The sequence below is a fragment of the Mustela lutreola genome, chromosome 4 (assembly GCF_030435805.1).
Source record: "Mustela lutreola isolate mMusLut2 chromosome 4, mMusLut2.pri, whole genome shotgun sequence".
Lineage (NCBI taxonomy): Eukaryota > Metazoa > Chordata > Mammalia > Carnivora > Mustelidae > Mustela > Mustela lutreola.
The window spans coordinates 160180973-160199214 of record NC_081293.1 but is presented as its reverse complement, the minus strand read 5'-3'; the positions used below and the strand labels follow the sequence as shown (position 1 = coordinate 160199214).

At 34.1% G+C, this 18242-nt stretch overlaps 1 protein-coding gene across 2 annotated transcripts in view; it reads left to right on the top strand.

Moving 5' to 3' along the window:
- The window catches only part of DPY19L2 (dpy-19 like 2), a 92384-nt gene that overhangs the window by 17722 nt on the left and 56420 nt on the right, over positions 1-18242 (top strand). For both annotated transcript variants that reach the window (XM_059171548.1, XM_059171547.1), the window contains exons 6-9: positions 169-262; positions 4474-4531; positions 6410-6501; positions 8152-8251. In XM_059171548.1, coding sequence (XP_059027531.1) covers positions 169-262; positions 4474-4531; positions 6410-6501; positions 8152-8251 — 344 coding nt within the window. The remainder of the gene's footprint in view (positions 1-168; positions 263-4473; positions 4532-6409; positions 6502-8151; positions 8252-18242) is intronic.

Sequence of the window (18242 nt, the reverse complement as noted above, 5' to 3'; positions counted from 1 at the left end):
GGGAAAGTACTAATGTAACTATTAAATAGAGTGCTGCTCAGCACTCTGAACAGCAAATATTTTCAGCAAGTTCATGAACCCTTGATTACAAAGCACTGAGATAATTATGCCCGATTGCTTTATAGTCTTTTATTCATTAAATACTGAATAATCTGTGTCTTTTTAAAGGATTGGGAGACCCTGCTTGCTTTTATGTTGCTGTGATTTTTATTTTAAATGGACTAATGATGGGATTGTTCTTCTTATATGGTGCATACCTGAGGTAAGATTACTGTATTAAGAGATATTTCAGTGGGCTTATAAGGACTGGTTGCCATTTTCTGATTAAATGACGAGGATAGTTATGAGATTAATTGATTAATAGGAAATTTTATAAATTTATTTTTTCAGAAACTTAGCTAATGTCATGCAATCAGAAACTAGAGCTGTCACTAAAATATCTTAAAGGCCTCTCTCTTACCTTTGTGGGGATTTTTTTAAAAACTAATTAAGATTCCTTAACAAAGTTTTCAATGAGAATACTTCTAGACAATATGTAAAATTATTATAATGTTAGGGGAATCTTTGGTTGGCATTAGTGGCAGGTTATTTCTAATTTTAATGTCTGTATACGTGAAATTAAAAAAGCAGTAAAGGAAAATTTGTGTATCACTTATATCTGATAGCCTGTCTTTGTTGTTAATAGTACCACAATTTGGTTTGGGGTAGCAATGTGTCCAGTCTCGGATGATAGGCTAAAGTTAATTATGACAATCATATATTTTGCTTCCCACTCTCCATTGTTTCTTGAGATAGGCATATGAGCTAGTTTTTCCAGTGAAAAGTATGGTGAAATCGGTCATGTTTACACCTAGGAAAGCATTTGTCTGTCTCACAAAAGGACAGATTTCCGTTGCCCCTTCTCTGTCTCCTGCTTTTGAACTTAAGTGTATTATACCTGGGGCTGCTGCAGTCATCTTGTTACCATGAGGGAAAGGCCATAAACATAACATAAGTCTTCCCTAATGTCCTTGTGCTGCTGAACCAGTGCCAACAGACACTTACCTTTCATTTTCTTGTTGAATGATATAATAAACATCCATGTTATTTAAGCCACTTTTGTTAGGTTTTGTTTCTTGCAGCAGAATATATTCCTAACTGATCATCAGCTTTCTTTATAATGTTATTCTTGAACTGCACAACATTTAAAGTTAAAAATCTAGATCTAATCTTTCAGTAAGTATTGAGTTTTCATATTGGGTTTTTTGTAGGGTTTATGTCTTGTTTTAGGAAGTTTTCAGCATAAAAATACTAGCATAGTACCAATAAAAAATTGTGACATTGCAACATTGTACCAGGTATCCTATCTAGCACAGTAAGTCAAGAAAAAGTAGTAGTAAGTATAAAGACTGGAAAGCTAGAAAAAAAGAAACAAGTGTCTGTCCTTAAAAGCAGATCACATGCTTTTATGTAGAAAATTCAAAAGAAACTATGGATAAAGTATTAAAATAATAAGAATTTAAAATTTTACCGAATACAAAAATTAGTATGCAGACAATATAAATCTATACTTTGTTTTTAAGTGAAAATGTAAAAGGATGTCATTTAGAAAAGTATTGAAAGCATAAAGTTTTTGATAAGTATCTGACAAGAAATATGTATGACCTCTTTTTCCTCTTTGGGAAAATTGTAGAACTTTATTGAGAGACTTTTGGGAAGATCTAAATAAATGGAGATATAACTAACTATAAATAATTCATGGATTAGAAGACAGTATTTAAAAGTTGAGAGTTATTTGAATTGATTTGTAGATTCAATACATTGCCAATTTTGTTTGCCTTGGTAAATACCAATTTTAAAATTGTTCAGAAATGCAAAGGGCTTAAAATAATGGAGACATTCTGAGCAAGATAGGAGGACTAGCTTTAGTAATCATTTCTGTATTATAAAACTGATGTAAATAAGGCAATGTGATTGTGGCATAGGGATTAGACAAGTAAATCAGTGGAATAAAGCAGATCTCAGAAACACTTGTCCCATTTAAAAACACTTGGTGTATGATAGGGTGGATATTGTACATCAGTAGGTAAAGACCATTTTCTCAATAAATGGGGCTGGAATAATTGGAAGATCATAAGAAACAAAGAGAAGTTAGAACTATCTGGAAATTAAATTCTAGTTAGATTAAAAAATACAAAAGATAAAATTATAAAATGCTCAGAATGTTATATGGAAGAATACCAGCAACTTGAGGTAAGAAAAGATTCTTTTGAACTTAAGAAAACTTAAGAAAAGTTTTGCCATGAAGAAAAATACTAATAAATTTGGTAGGAAGAATTTAAGCTCCTCAAGATACTATACAATGAAAAGATACGCCACAGACTGGGAAAACATTGCAAAGTATATACCCAACATGGTATCCAGACATTACAGTCAATAATTCAATGACTTAATTAATTTATTTAATGCTTACTGTGACCAGAATCACTACTCTAGGTGCCAGGAATACAAACAATCTCTGTCCTCATGGAATATATATTCTAGAGGGTAGGCAAAGACTAAGAAGACAGACAACCCAATAGAAAAGTACACAAAATATTTGTGATCAGACATATACCAGAAGAATTCCAAATTGCCAATAAACATTTGTAAAGTTGACCACCATCACTAATTATCAGAAGAATACAAATTTAAACCATGACATACTATTTTATATGTACTAGATTGGCAAAAGGAACCTTTATCCATGGCAGATGGACATATAAATTAGTAGAATTATTTTGGGAAAACGGTGCATAATTTAGTAGAGTTGAAGATGTAGATATCTTCTAACTCTGCAATTCCTATTTAAAGTTTATAGACTTATAAATAAAGGAAACAAACTTGGTGGTTGCCACTGGGAAAGGGAGTGGGGATGAGCAAAATAGGGGAGGGGGAGTGAGAGATACAGGCGTCCAGTTATGGAATGAATAAGTCACAGGGAGGAATGGTACAGCATAGGGAATATAGTCCATAGCATTGTAATAGCATTATGTGGTGGCAGGTGGTAACTACACTTGGGAACATAGCGTAAGTATAGAGATGTTGAATCATTATGTTGCATACCTGAAACTAATGTAACGTTGTGTATCAATTATACTAATACATATAGATATGTAAGTATACATATGCCTAAGAAACTTTGTACATATACACCAGGAAGTATGTACAAGAATATAACAGCATAGTTTGTAACAGCTGCAAACTGGAAACAACTCAAATGTCTAACAACAAAGAAATGTACACATTATAGTTCGTTAATAGAGTGGAATACTATACAGTATTGAGAATGAGTGAGCTATAGCTACACACATCAACATGGACAAATCTTAACAACATAGTGTTGAATGATGAAGGTAAGCACAAACTTAAAAGATGCATCTTCCATTTGTATAAAGTTTAAGAATGATTAAAGTTAAGAACGATTATCTATATATGTATAGATGTGGTTATGTTAATAATCACAAAAATCAGGATAGTGGCTCTCTGAAGGGCCCATCATTCATGGGGTATTTATTATCTTCCAAGTGTGAAGCTGTGGATACAGTGATGACAACATAAAAGAAAAGGCAACTTTAAGAAATCATTTTCTTTTCTTTTCTTTTCTTTTTTCAGTGTTCCAAGATTCATTGTTTATACACCACACTCAGTGCTCCATGCAGTACGTGCCCCCCATAATAATACCCACCACCAGGCTCACCCATCTCTCTACCCCCTCCCTTCCAAAACCCTCAGTTTGTTTCTCAGAGTCCACAGTCTCTCATGGTTCATCTCCCCCCCCAAACTTCTCCTCTCCTCCTCATGTCCTCCATGTTATTCCTTATGCTCCACAAGTAAGTGAAACCATATGATAATTGACTTTCTCTGCTTCACTTAATTCACTCTGCATAATCTTCTCTAGTCCTATCCATGTTGATACAAAAGTTGGGTATTAATCCTTTCTGATGGATGCATAATACTCCGTAGTATATACGGACTATATCTTCTTTATCCATTTGTCCATGGAAGAGCATCTTGGCTCTTTCCACCATTTGGCGACTTTGGCCATTGCTGCTATGAACATTGGGGTACAGATGGCCCTTCTTTTCACTACATCTGTATCTTTGGGGTAAATACCCAGTAGTGCAGTTGGAGTGTCATAGGGTAGCTCTATTTTAGTTTCTTAAGGAACCTCCTTGCTGTTTTCCAAAGTGACTGCACCAACTTGCATTCCCACCAACAGTGTAAGAGGGTTCCCCTTTTAAATACAACAAATTATAAAATTCAGATTACTTTATATGTATACTTTGTATACTTATACATTCAAGATTAAAACTTTACATGCGTATTTCTGAAATTTTGGCATTATTTTATATGGTTTAGTACTATAGCATTTAAATATGACTTTAAATTCTAAGGTAATTTTGTAAAGCACTGTATTTTATTAATTATTAATGTATACTCTTTTTTTAACAGTGGGACTCAACTTGGAGGTCTAATTACAGTTTTGTGCTACTTTTTCAACCATGGAGAGGTGAGTTTTCTAGAAAATAATTTTTAAGATAGAAGGGGCTGTACAGGAACAAGGAAATATATTCATCAATACAATATATAATTGAATGTTATTTAGGACTTAGCAATATTTTATGTTAATAGTCATATTTTAATCATGTTCGTCCACATCTTTACATAATTAGAATTTATGATGTGAAATATCTTGCCTGATTTTTAGTATACCTATATTTTGTAGAAAAATCAAATACTGTATTTTGTTGAAAAAGGAAATATTGTACCTACCTGTTGAGTTCAGGGACTTTATATAAAACATTATCTCATTTACTCCTACCACACTTTTATGGAAGGTGGTTATTATCCTTATGAGTAGAAGATATGAAATTGAAATTTATAGTTGTTATGTTACTCATACAAGATTCCAAATTCAAAATCTAGTGAAACTGAGTTTCAGTTCTCCCTCTGTCTGGCTCTAAAACCTTGCTTCCTACTATTACATCATGCTGCCTTTTCAATTACAATTACACAACATGATGAACTCAAAATAGAAATTTACTATCCCAGTCACATGGGATATAGTTCACCTGCAAATAACTCATAGAAACCTATCTAGAATATGTTAGATTCATTCAGCAATATACAGAATATGTAACCTGTGCCAGATCCTGTTTGGGGATGAGATGTGGCAGTGAAAAGTGAGAGTATGACTACTAGCTTTTGAAAACAAAATAGGTAATATGTTGTGGCACGGGTTACATAGGATTGAAGTTTTTATCCATTACTTCTAGGAAAGGTAAATAATTGGTGAATTTTAGAAAATCAGGCAAAGGAATCAAAGAAATTATACATACATAAATATATAAACTTAAGCAAATGCATTGTCATTTACCAATATGTTCATATAAAGACAAAATCTTTTCTTTGAGTATGCCAGATGAATTAACTTTCTTATACATACCATAATTCATCTTTTAAAATTTAGTTTTGGTTTCTTGGAAGAGGAGTAATAAGAGTTTATAAGAATTTTACTTCTTTCTAGAATTTTAGAATTATTGATATAAAACTTTTATAGTATTTTCGGGGCTCCTGGGTGGTTCAGTCGTTAAGTGTCTGCCCTCAGCTCAGGTCATGATCCCAAGGTCCTGGGATCGAGCCCCGCAGTAGGCTCTCTGCTCAGTGGGAAGCCTGCTTCTCCCTCTCCCACTTCCCCTGCTTGTCTTCCCTCTCTCACTGTGTCTCTCTCTGTCAAATAAATAAAACCTTTATAAAAAAATACTTTTATAGTATTCTCACTTACATTTTAGAAATAATTAGTTTTAAAGTCTATATGAAGTGTCAGTACTTTCATTTATGTATCATATTAGTGATTTCAAAATACTTTCAGTTGTTTTTAGAAATTTACAGTTAACTCTTTTAAAGGCATATTTCACAAATTCAGAGACAGTCTTAATTACTTGTAGTGTGTGTCTATACTCATTAAACTTGTTATGTATGAACTCTCTTGGTGTTTTTGAATGCCCTAAAGTGATACCTGGTTAGATTTTTTTCTGGGCATACATACATGCCAAAGCCCTGGGATGCCAGAGTCCTCAGTGCAGAGCTGAAATGTGGATCTGGCTTTTCATTTCCCAAATCCTCATCACTTCTGTAACTACCACCTTTTTTTGTCCTTTAGGTTTTCTTACGTCTGGCGTTCTTGTGTCTGGTCTTGCTAGTTAATGGCTCTCTACCTAATGCCTATATGCCCATTAAGAGAGCTCCAGAAACTGAGAAGCTATCCCAGGCATTCAGAAACTAATGAGCCTCGTTTTAAAATTATTTGAACAGCCTGCTCATGACTTCTAGATTAATGTTTATTGCAATGGAACATAAAATGAAGTAAATATTTTATTGATTTCAGGCTACCCGCGTAATGTGGACACCACCTCTCCGGGAAAGTTTTTCATATCCATTTCTTGTACTTCAGATGTGCATTTTAACTTTGATTCTCAGGTAATTTTATTTATAAAATAAATATAAATAAATTATAAGTTAAGTTTCTTAAAATATACTTCAACCTATTAAGTTATAATTGTTAAATTTAGTTTTCCCTTTTAGTTACTTTAAAATAGAGTATCCAGTTGAGAAAATAATCTAAATTTACTATGTAAAAAATTTCTTTCCACTGAGTCTAGACTACACATTTTAGGTGATCTAAGTTCCTGGAAAGATGGTTTATTTTCTAATTTTAGGAAGTGATTTTAGTCTGACCAGTTGGGGTTTCATGGAATGAAATGTGTTAACTACAACATTTAGGATTGTAGCCTTGAGTACATAAGCTCTGTAGATTAGCCAAAAATCACTTTGTTTGGTAAATAAAAGATAACTGAGAACTTAATATATTTTGTGATAATATCACTAAACAATATGAACATTTAAGTTTTTTCATTTGAAAATTTATATATCATAGTATAAGGATTTATCAAAAATCTAATAAACCTTTTATAAAAAAGAACAGCTACAGTTTTATTATTTACACAAAATGTTTACATTTCTTTTTTCATTTTCTAAAAGACACTAAAACTACCTGTGGTAAAAGGTGTTGGTTAATTGATACATCTTTCCATTGAGGACTGGACAGTTTATATATATATATATATATATATATATATATATATATATATATATATATATATTTTAAGATTTTATTTATTCATTTGACAGAGATCACAAGTAGACAGAGAGGCAGGCAGAGAGAGAGGAAGGGAAGCAAGCTCCCTCCTGAGCAGAGAGCCCGATGCGAGACTCGATCCTAGGACCCTGAGATCATGACCTGAGCCGAAGGCAGCGGCTTAACCCACTGAGTCACCCAGGCACCCTGGACAGTTTATATTTTTATTTTTTATTTTTTTTTTTTTAAGATTTTGTTTGTTTATTTGACAGACAGAGATTACAAGTAGGCAGAGAGGCAGGCAGAGGAAGGGAAAGGAAATAGGCTCCCTTGCTGAGCAGAGAGCTTGATGCGGGGCTCGATCCCAGGACTCTGGGATCATGACCTGAGCTGAAGGCAGCAGAGGCTTTAACCCACTGAGACACCCAGGCGCCCCAGACTGGACAGTTTAAACTTCAATATGCAGTAGTTTGTAACTGCATTCTAGAATTCTTTTTCAGTCATTATTTTAATTTTTTTCTTTAAAACGTTCTCATAGTTGTTAACTGAATATGGCACCAACACTTAGAATTTTCTTCGTTGCTTTTTGAAATCTAAAAGCAGTGGTATGTAAAACTGTTGCTGCTTGTATAGGCTACATATTTTGGGATATGCAGGGTCAGTTCTCACTATTTTCTGACCACATTGCTGGAGTATTAAATTTTTAATATCATGCATAGTGAAAGGAATAGAAACTTTAATGTTTAAGGTATCTTATTTACTGATAAACTAGTTACAATATTTAAAGCTCTAAATAAGGTTGTTTTATGCTAAGTTTTTTGTAACCCAGTTATATGCAGTTCTTTTTAATGGGCTTTAAATTTAACTGTATTTTGTTATCTTACATCAAAGGTAAGTGGTCATTAGATTTCATCATTTTTCAGTTAGTTTTTCTGTTTAGTGATAGATTACTTTTATGGTAAAACTTACCGGTATCAATTCTCTCTATTAAGGACCTCGAACAATAATAGAAGGCATTTTATTGCACTATGTTTTTCCAATGTTGCTTTTATGCTTCCCTGGCAGTTTGCTCAGTTTATACTTTTTACACAGGTAAGATGATTTTAAACTAATTTAAGTTGAATGAAAGATGTACTTAGTTGTTTTTTAGAAGTTTTATAATGTCATTATGTTTCTGCCTAATAGATTTTCAAAATGTGGAATAATTATGAAGTTTGTATATGTGTATGATTTTTTAAAAAATTATATAAATCTACATTCTATTAATGTATTGGTTTATCTAGGCAGATCTTAATGATCAACCTGCAAAAGACTTTTTCCTGTTAATTTAATTCAAAGTTTTTCTTGTGTGTATTTGAGATGATCTCTATATATTTGCCTGTAGATCTTCCTTTTATCTTAGGAATCATTTTGGATGCAAAGTTACACAACATGGTAAGGGCAAAGCCTCCTCTTCATGGTAAAGAGTAGTATCTGCTTCTAATCTAGCTAACTGTTGGTTCTTTTGTCTGAAGAATAGGGTCTTTAAGGACACCATTTCTCAGAGCTTCAATCATGACATTACTTGGCTGAATTTGAGGCCATGTCCTGTTTCCCCAAAACAACTAAGTAGCTGATGGCAAGAAACAGAGCTAGGAAAGTAGTAAAATTTTGATGAAATTTCATGATATCCAATTTCATGTTAGAACTCCTTTCCACCTAACTAACCAACACTGATAATAATAATGTTCTCCATTGGCAGTGAGAAATTGTGCCAAGAAGGCTTGTGCTGCTGGTTAGTTACAAAAATTAAATTATAAATTCAACTTAATTGGTGCTGCTTGTTTAAAGTATTCTCTCTGCTTTACTTCCTTATAATTGACCCTTCCAGGTTGTAACATGGAAAGTCTGTGGTTTCCATTATTTGCTCATGCCAACGTAGATTTCTAATGTGTGTCAGTTCCTTGCAAGCACATTTATTAATCCACTGGTTCTAATGACACTGTTTAAGTAGCTGTTTGAATAATTTTGATATTGCTTTAATGATTTTCTCTCCATTCAAAAGATGTGCTAGGCTTTTAGTTTTCTTCTTTGTTTTTTTTCTTTAATTATTGAGATGTAATTGACAAACAACATTTTGTATGTTTAAGGTATACAATATGTTGATTTGATACATTATTATATTTCAATATGATTACCACCTTAGTGTTAAATATATCTATTAGGTCACATAACTCATATATTTTTTGTGGTGAGAGCACTTAAAATTAGTCTCTAAGTAACTTTGAAGTGTATAATATAGCATTGAATATAATCACTGTGCTCTGTGTTAGATATCTAGAACTTATCCATCTTCTAGTTGCAAATTGGACCCTCTGTCCAATGTCTGTTGTATTCCCCCACCCCTCAGCCCCTCATAACCACAATTCTACTCTTTGTTTCTACAAGTTAGGCTTTTTAACATTCCACATGTAAGTGATACCATAGTATTTGTCTTTCTCTGTCTGACTTACCTCACTTAGCATAATGCCTTCACGGTCCATCTCTGTTAAATTCTATGTATAAGTAACAGGGAATCAAAAATTAGCATACAGAAGAGTTTTATGTTCAGTTTCAATTTTATGTTTTCAATGCACAATGCACTCAGCTCTGATTTCAGGATCAAAATTGGTCCAAGACCTGAACTGATTGAAAACTCTTTTCTGTTTTCTGGGAAAAAAAAATTCACCCACCCTCAGACCTACTCACCTTGAGGCTAGTATTTGCAAGAGCATGTTGAAACCTTCATCTGGAGGGAAGAAGAAAAATTCATTTCTACAGTTTCACAGCAGAATGTTGACTCTGTTACTTGTATCTAAATGAGAGGGCTCTCTTTTCAACCAGCAATTCAAATAACATTTCAGCAACTGAGCAGAATTTTCACCCATGAATGTTTCTCTTAACCAGGGCTTATTTGTGATTCTTAAGGACAGTGGTCTAGACTTAGATATCCTAACAATATTGTTCTATGAAAGAAAAGGAAACTAACATATGCTATACTTCATAATTAGAGTTTATTTCATTTAATCCTCAAGGAGTCCAGTCAGATGGATATTACAGATAAAGACACAAAGGCTCAAAGATTAAATTAAAATTGAGTTCTGTCCAATCGCAAAGCTCCAGCATTTTCCAGTTTATTTTTTGTTGCAACTCTAAGGCCTTTGAACTCTTCTCTATTGAAAGTTATACACTTGGCTAAATTACCTTACTTCCTTGCTAAAATGCCTTCAGGTTTCATGCAGCATTAATAAAATAAATATGCATTTGAAGAATATTTCTGTACCTTTTTGTGAAACTATAAAACTATAATTAACTGAGTACACTGTGTTATCTAATTGCTTTCTTATATAAGTACCTATATGACACATTTTTCATGATTAGTATCAAGATTAATTTTCTTCTCAAGGTGAATTTATGAACTTCCTTTTAACAAACTGCAGTTATTCTATTAAATGAACTGTATTCATTAGGAGACAAGCAGAAAGCAACTGCATTTTTTTCTCCTGATACCTCTTAAAACCTGTGTTCTAGACTTGTTTCTCCTCCACCCCCCAAATTTAGATGAAATCTCAGGAGGTTCCATACATATTTTTTTCCTTTTCATTTTGAAAAAAGTATCATTTCAGTAAAAAAAAAATCTTTCTGAGTTGTTTTTTTTAGATCTTTAAAATTGTGTGTTTTCTGGCCATTAAAATGATATATATCTATTTATTTAGTTCTTGCTTAATTTCCTTCAATAATGTTACATAGATTTTTTAGAAATCTTACAGATGTTTCATTAGATTTGTTTCCATATATAGAAAGCAATTAGATAACAGAGTACATTCAAATTTCTATTTTTGTTGCATATTAAAAGATTGAGTATTTTGTACTTTTAGGTATTTAGTCCTACATGTGTTAATTAGGCAAAATAGGTTAATTTTGCTATTGAATTTTTTATATATCTACTATTTTTGTTTGTTTCACTTACTAGAGGAGGAATGTCTTAAAATTTTCGACTTCACCAATGATCTGTTGATGTCTACTTTTAGTTCTGCAAATTATTACTTTAAATATTTTGATCAATATTATGGTGTGCACAATTGTTAAACATTCTTTTTATTTTTATGTAATGTGTCTTAAAATTTTTTAAGTGCATCTGTGTGTGTGTAATAAGAACACTTAACTTGAGACATCCCCTCCTCACAGACTTGTCAGTGCAGGTAGAGTACAGTATTGTTATCTACAAGCACAGTGTTGTGCAACTGACCTCTAGAGTTTACTGATACTGCATAACTGAAATCGTATATGCATTGATTAGCAGCAACTTCCCATTTCTTCCTCTCCACACAGCCCTGGCTATCACTATTCTATTCTGTGCTTCTGTGAGTTTGCTTATTCTAGAGACCTCATAAAGTGGAATCATGCAGTATTTGTCCTATAACTAACTTATTTCACTTAACATAGTACCTCATTCATATTGTTCAATATTACAGGATTTAGCTCTTTTTTAAGGCTAATGATAGGCCGTTGTATTTTTATGACACATTTTTAATCAATTTATTCACTGAGTGTGACTTAGGTTATTTCCACACCTTGGATACGAATAGTGCTACAGTAAACATAAGAATGCTAATCTCTTCAAGATTTTCTTTTCAGTTCTTAAAATTAAATACATAGGAATGAATCAAACACCTAGGAATGTGATTCCTGCATTATAGGATAGTTCTATTTTTAATTTTTCTTACAGAAATTTTTAAAAAAGATTATTTATTTATTTATTTATTTGAGTGAGAGAGAAAGAAAGAGATCATAGCAGAGCGGGAAGAGTGGAGGGAGAAGCAGACTCCCCACTGAACAGGGAGCTTGATGTGGGACTTGATCCCAGGACCTTGGTATCATGACCTGAGCCAAAGAAGACACTTAACTAACTGAACCATCCAGGTGCCCTGTTTTGAATTTTTTGAGGAAACTTCATACTGTTTTCCATAGTGGCTGCACAGTTTTGCATATGCAACAACTGTGTGAAAGAATTCCCTTTCTTCCACATCTTCATTATTAATTGTTGCTTGTTTTTTTGATAATAGCCATCCTAATGAGTATGAGATAACACAGCATTGTGGGTATTTTTTTTTTATTTTATTTTTTCAGTGTTCCAAAATTCATTGTTGATGCATCACACCCAGTGCTCCATGCAACACGTGCCCCCCATAATACCCACCACCAGGCTCAGCTGTCACCCCCACCCCCTCCCTTCTGAAACCCTCAGTTTGTTTCTCAACATTTACAGTCTTTCATGGTTCGTCTCTCCCTCCCAATTTCCCCCAGTTCACTTTTCCATTCCTTCTAATGTCCTTCATGTTATTCCTTATGTTCCACAGGTAAGTGAAACCATATAATTGACTTTCTCTGCTTGACTTACTTCACTCAGGATAATCTCCTCCAGTCCCATCCATGTTGATACAAAAGTTGGGTATTCATCTGGTGAAGCATAATATTCCATTGTATATATGGACCATGTCTTCTTTATCCATTCGTCTTTTGAAGGGTGTCTTGGCTTTTTCTGCAGTTGGTGATTGTGGCTATTGCTGCTATGAACACTGGGGTACATATGGCCCTTCTTTTCACTACATCTGTATCTTTGGGGTAAATACCCAGTAGTGCAATTGCAGGGTCATAGGGTAGCTCTACTGTTAATTTTTTGAGGAATCTCCACACTGTTTTCCAAGGTGGCTGTACCAAATTGCATTCCCACCAACAGCTTAAGAAGGTTCGCCTTTCTCCACATCCCCTCCAAAATTTGTTGCTTCCTATCTTGTTAATTTTGGCCATTCTAACTGGTGTAAGGTGGTATCTCAATGTGGTTTTGATTTGAATTCCCCTGATGGTTAATGATGATGAACATTTTTTCATGTGTCTACTAGCCATTTGTGTGTCTTCATTGGAGAAGTATCTGTACATGCCTTCTGCCCATTTTTTGACATGATTATCTGTTTTTGGGGTATTGAGTTTGAGGAATTCTTTACAGATCTTGGATATCAGCCCTTTGTCTGTAGTGTCATTTGCGAATATCTTCTCCCATTCCATGGGCTGCCTCTTTGTTTTGTTGACTGTTTCCTTTACTTTTTATCTTGATGAAGTCCAAAAATGCTCATTTTCGCATTTGTTTCCTTTGCCTTTGGAGACATGTCTTGAAAGGAATTGTGGCCGATGTTGAAGAAGTTGCTGCCTATGTTCTCCTCTAGGATTTTGATGAATTCCTGTCTCACGTTGAAGTCTTTCATCCATTTTGAGTTTATCTTTTGTGTATGGTGTAAAGGAATGGTCGTTTCATTCTTCTATACATAGTTGTCCAATTTTCCCAGCACTATTTATTGAAGAGACAATCTTTTTTCCACTGGTATTTTTTCCTGCTTTGTCAAAGATTATTTGACCATAGAGTTTTGAGGGTCCATATCTGGGTTCTCTACTCTGTTCCACTGGTCTGTGTGTCTATTTTTATGCCAGTACCATGCTGCCTTGGTGATCACAGCTTTGTAATAAAGCTTGAAATCAGGCAACGTGATGACCCCAACTTTGTTTTTCTTTTTCAACATTTCCTTAGTGATTCAGGGTCTTTTATGGTTCCATACAAATTTTAGGATTGTTTGTTCCAGCTCTTTGAAAAATGCTTGTGGTATTTGGATCAGGATGGCATTGAAAGTATAGATTGCTCTTGGCAGTATAGACATTTTAACAATGTGATAGAACATGGTCCTCTCAGAAAAAGTATTTGACAAAATACAGCATCCTTTCCTGATTAAAATTCTTCAGATTATAGGGATAGAGGAAATGTTCCTCAACCTCACAGAATCCATCTATGAAAAACCCACAGTGAATATCATTCTTAATGGGGAAAAGCTGAGAGTCTTCCCATTCAGATCAGGAACACGACAAGGATGCCCACTCTTGCCACCATTGTTCAACTAGGAGTCCTAGCACTTCTAGCACAGCAGTCAGACAACAAAGAGAAATAAAAGGTATTCAAATTGGCAAAGAGGAAGTCAAACTCTCTCTCTTTGCAGGTGACATGATACTTTATGTAGAAAACCCAAAAGACTCCACCCCCAAATTATTGGAACTCATAGAGCAATTCATAATGTGGCAGGATATAAAATCAATGCACAGAAATCAGTTGCTTTCTTATACATTAACAATAACACTATAGAAAGGGAAATTAGATAATTTATTCTATTTACTATGGCACCAAAAACTGTAAGATACTTTGGAATAAACCTAACCAAAGAGGTAAAGGATCTATACTAGAGGAATGACAGAACACTCATGAAAGAAATAGAAGAAGACACAAAAAGATGGAAAAACATTCCATGCACATGGGTTGGAAGAATAATCATTGTTATCATTGTGGTTTTGATTTGTATTTCACTGATAATAAATGACACTGAGAATATCTGTTAGCTATTCGCATATCTTTGGTGTATAAATACCTGTTCAAGTCCTTTGCCCATTTTTTAAATAAAGTTGTCTTTCCTAGAGTATTATGAGTTCTTTGTATATATTTTGGATATTACGCTCTTATCAGATATATGTTCTGCAAATATTTTCTCCCATTTTGTACATTGCTTTTTTACTCTGTTGATTGTGTCATTTGCTTCCAGAAGCTTTTAAATTGGATTCAATCTTATTTATCTGTGTATCTGATAAGGGATTAATATCATTAAGAAGATAAGAGATAATGAGTGTTGGAGAGGATGTAATAGGAAGGGAGTGAACCCTTCTGCTTTGTTGGTGTAGATTTAAATTGGCCAGCCACTATAGAAAAGACTCTGGGAAGTTCTTTAAAAATTAAAGATAGAACTATCATATGATCTAGCAATTCCATTTCTAAGTGTATATATCCAAAAGAAATGAAAACAATATCAAAGAGATATTTGTACTTCCATGTTTATTGCAGCATTGCTTACACTAGCCAAGGTGTGGAAACAACTAAGTGTCAACAAATAAATGCATAAAGAAAATGGGACATATATATCTCGCATACACATAAACACAATGGAATATTCTGCTATAAGAGAGAAGGAAATCCTGCCAGGTTTGACAACGTAGATGGTTGTTGAGGGCTTTGTTCTAAGTGAAATAAGTCAGGCATAAAAAGATAAATACTGTATCATATCACTTATATTTGGAAACTAAAAAAGCCAAACTAGCAGAAACAGATTTGAATGATGGTTATCAGGGTGTGGGGGTGGAGGTTGGGAAATGGGAAGCTACTGGCCAAAGAGTACGCTCTTGGGATTAGATGAATGGGGGCACCTGTGTAGCTCATTTGGTTAAGTGTCTTGATCTCAGGTCAGGTCTTGATCTCAGGGTTGTGAGTTCAAGCCCTGCTTTGGGTTCCACGCTGGGTGTGGAGCTTAAAAAAGAAAGAAAAGAAAAAAGATGAGTTTTAGGGATCTAATGCAAAGTGAAGTGGTTATAGTTAACTATTTTTTATGTACTTGAAAGTTGCTAGGAGAGTAGATCTTAAATGTTCTTACTGCTAAAATGAAATGAGAGTTTTGTGACATTATGGTTTCAGCTAACACTGCAGTGGTAATCACATTGTAATAGATGAGTGTATCCAATCAACATGTGTACACCTTCAACTTATATGTTATTAGAAGTCAGTTATATCTTAATAAATCTGGGAAGGGGGGGAGTAATAGGAGGGCCCTTGGTAGAGATTCTAGTAAATAATTATTTATTCATAATAAATTCATAATAAAAAGGGTAATATTCCATTACCAAGAATATTACCTGGAGCCACTTAAACCTACCTTGTCTATTTTGGGGAGAGGAAGTGGGTAGTAGGATATTTAGGCTGAGAGAACAAGAAATGACAAAAGGTATGAGAGTAAGATTTTAGCCCTAAACTTCCAAATTCTGGGTAGCTGATCTATAGAACTTATAACAATTTCTGCATCCTCTGACTCTGAGATTTGATGGTAGCTTTTTGCTGTGCTGAGCTTGTTTTATGAGGCAGTTGATAATGTGTTGAAGAGAGGTTTGCTGAGCAGTTTGTCTTTGCCCATTTTTCCCTACCAAGTCAGTTCCCTTAGGGTGGAGATACCATTGGTACTCTAGTATCCATTGAAGGAATTTGAATTTATAGCACTGTTTTTAAGAAAAAAACTATTTTAAACTCCAAGCAACTAAAAAACTATATTCAGGTAAATTGATTATTACTTCAAAGTATTACCATATTCAGCTGTTTAAAACAAACATCTCCTTGGGATTCTTGGGTGAATTACTCATTGTTTCTGTGCTTAAAAATTTTTTGAACTGTACAGTGAACCCCTAACTTCATTACTACTGAATGTTAAATTGCATGGGACTTTTCTCTCCAAAGGGCCAAACAAAAGAATTCCTGGGCCCAGTCATAATAATGACTGTGACTGCAGTCTTCTAAAATAAAAGAAATGGTAATACTGTAATTAGCAGTAGAGCTCTGCAACCTTCAATTTAATAAAATATAACCCAAATAAAATATTGGGTACTTGGAATCATAGAGCATATCGCCTTTCCACCCTGGCTTCTTTCATTGAGCAATATGCATTTAAGGTTTCCCCATGTTTTTTCATGACTTTGGATAGCTCATTTTTTTATACTGCTGAATAATATTTCATTGTATGGATATACCACAATTTGTTTACCCATTCACCTCTTGAAGGACATCATGGTTGCTTCTAGTCTTCAGTGATTCTATAAACATTTGTTTGCAGGTTTTGCATGCATGTAAGATTTTAACTCAAGTGGGTAAATACCCAGGAGTGTGATTGGTGGATTGTATTGTAAGGCTACGTTTAATTTTAAAGAAATTGCCAATTTTATCAGGTTTTTAAATTTAAACCATTGTAATAGGTATGTAGAAGATTGTCCTTGTTGCTTTAATTTACAGGTGCCTAAGGGAATATTACATTTATCAGCTTTACATGTGGTTATTTGCTATCTGTATATATTCTTTGGGTAAGGTATTTGTTCAGATCTTTTGTCCATTTTTTAAAATTGTTCTATTTTATTTATTTTTTAAAAAAGATTTTTATTTATTTATTTATTTGACAGAGACCACAAGTAGGCAGAGAGGCAGGCAGAGAGAGAGGAAGGGAAGCACGCTCCCCGCCAAGCAGGGAGCCCGATGTGGGTCTTGATTCTAGGACCCCGGGACAACTGACCTGAGCCAAAAGCAGAGGCCTCAACCCACTGAACCACCCAGGCACCCCCTTTTGCCCATTTTTAAATTGGGCTATTTTCTGGTTTCTGAGTTTTAAGGATTCTTGGTATATTTTGTATACCAGACCTTTATCAGATATGAGCTTTGCAAAGATTTTCTCACAGTTTCTTCCTTGTCTTTTAATTTTCTTTTTCTTTCTTTCTTTTTTTTTAGGTTCACTAAATTTATTTTAAAAATCATAAAACGTTTCTTACAAAAGAGCATTACATTCTGCACACTGCTCTGAAGAGATGCCAGGGACAAATGGACTATTGTTACTTTTCCTCTCTGTCCCACCCCCCAAAATGTTACAGTGACCACAAAGCAAAGTGTTCACAATAATTACATGGGGGGAATTTTTTCTTTTAAACCACCAACAATGAACAAAAATTAAAATTCACTCACTCTGCTGCTGTTTCAAAATTTCAATGTTAGTTTTTGCACGCCCTTCCCCCCCACCCTGTTTTTAAGGAACTAAAACATTACATCTGGTGAACAGCAAAGATTTCACTACACCTCAAATGCAGAACACCTATGAAGCAGAGGAATGTTGGCTTTTTAAACAGAAGCAGATAAAAAAAAAGATGCAGGACTCCTTCAGTTCTTAACTAGTCTTAGAAAAACTTTCCAGAATACTGCTTCACACTATAAAAAAGAAAAAATATCTTGCATTAGAATCCTTCAACATCTGCATACTGCTTCACACTGTTCTGCAGCAAATACTGTGCATTCTGTATCTAGTCCTGTGTTTCTGTAATGGTAATGATCCGATCTTCAGATCCTTCTAGAGATTCATCAATTTTGATCGAAGCTCCTGACTCATGACGGATTTGTTTA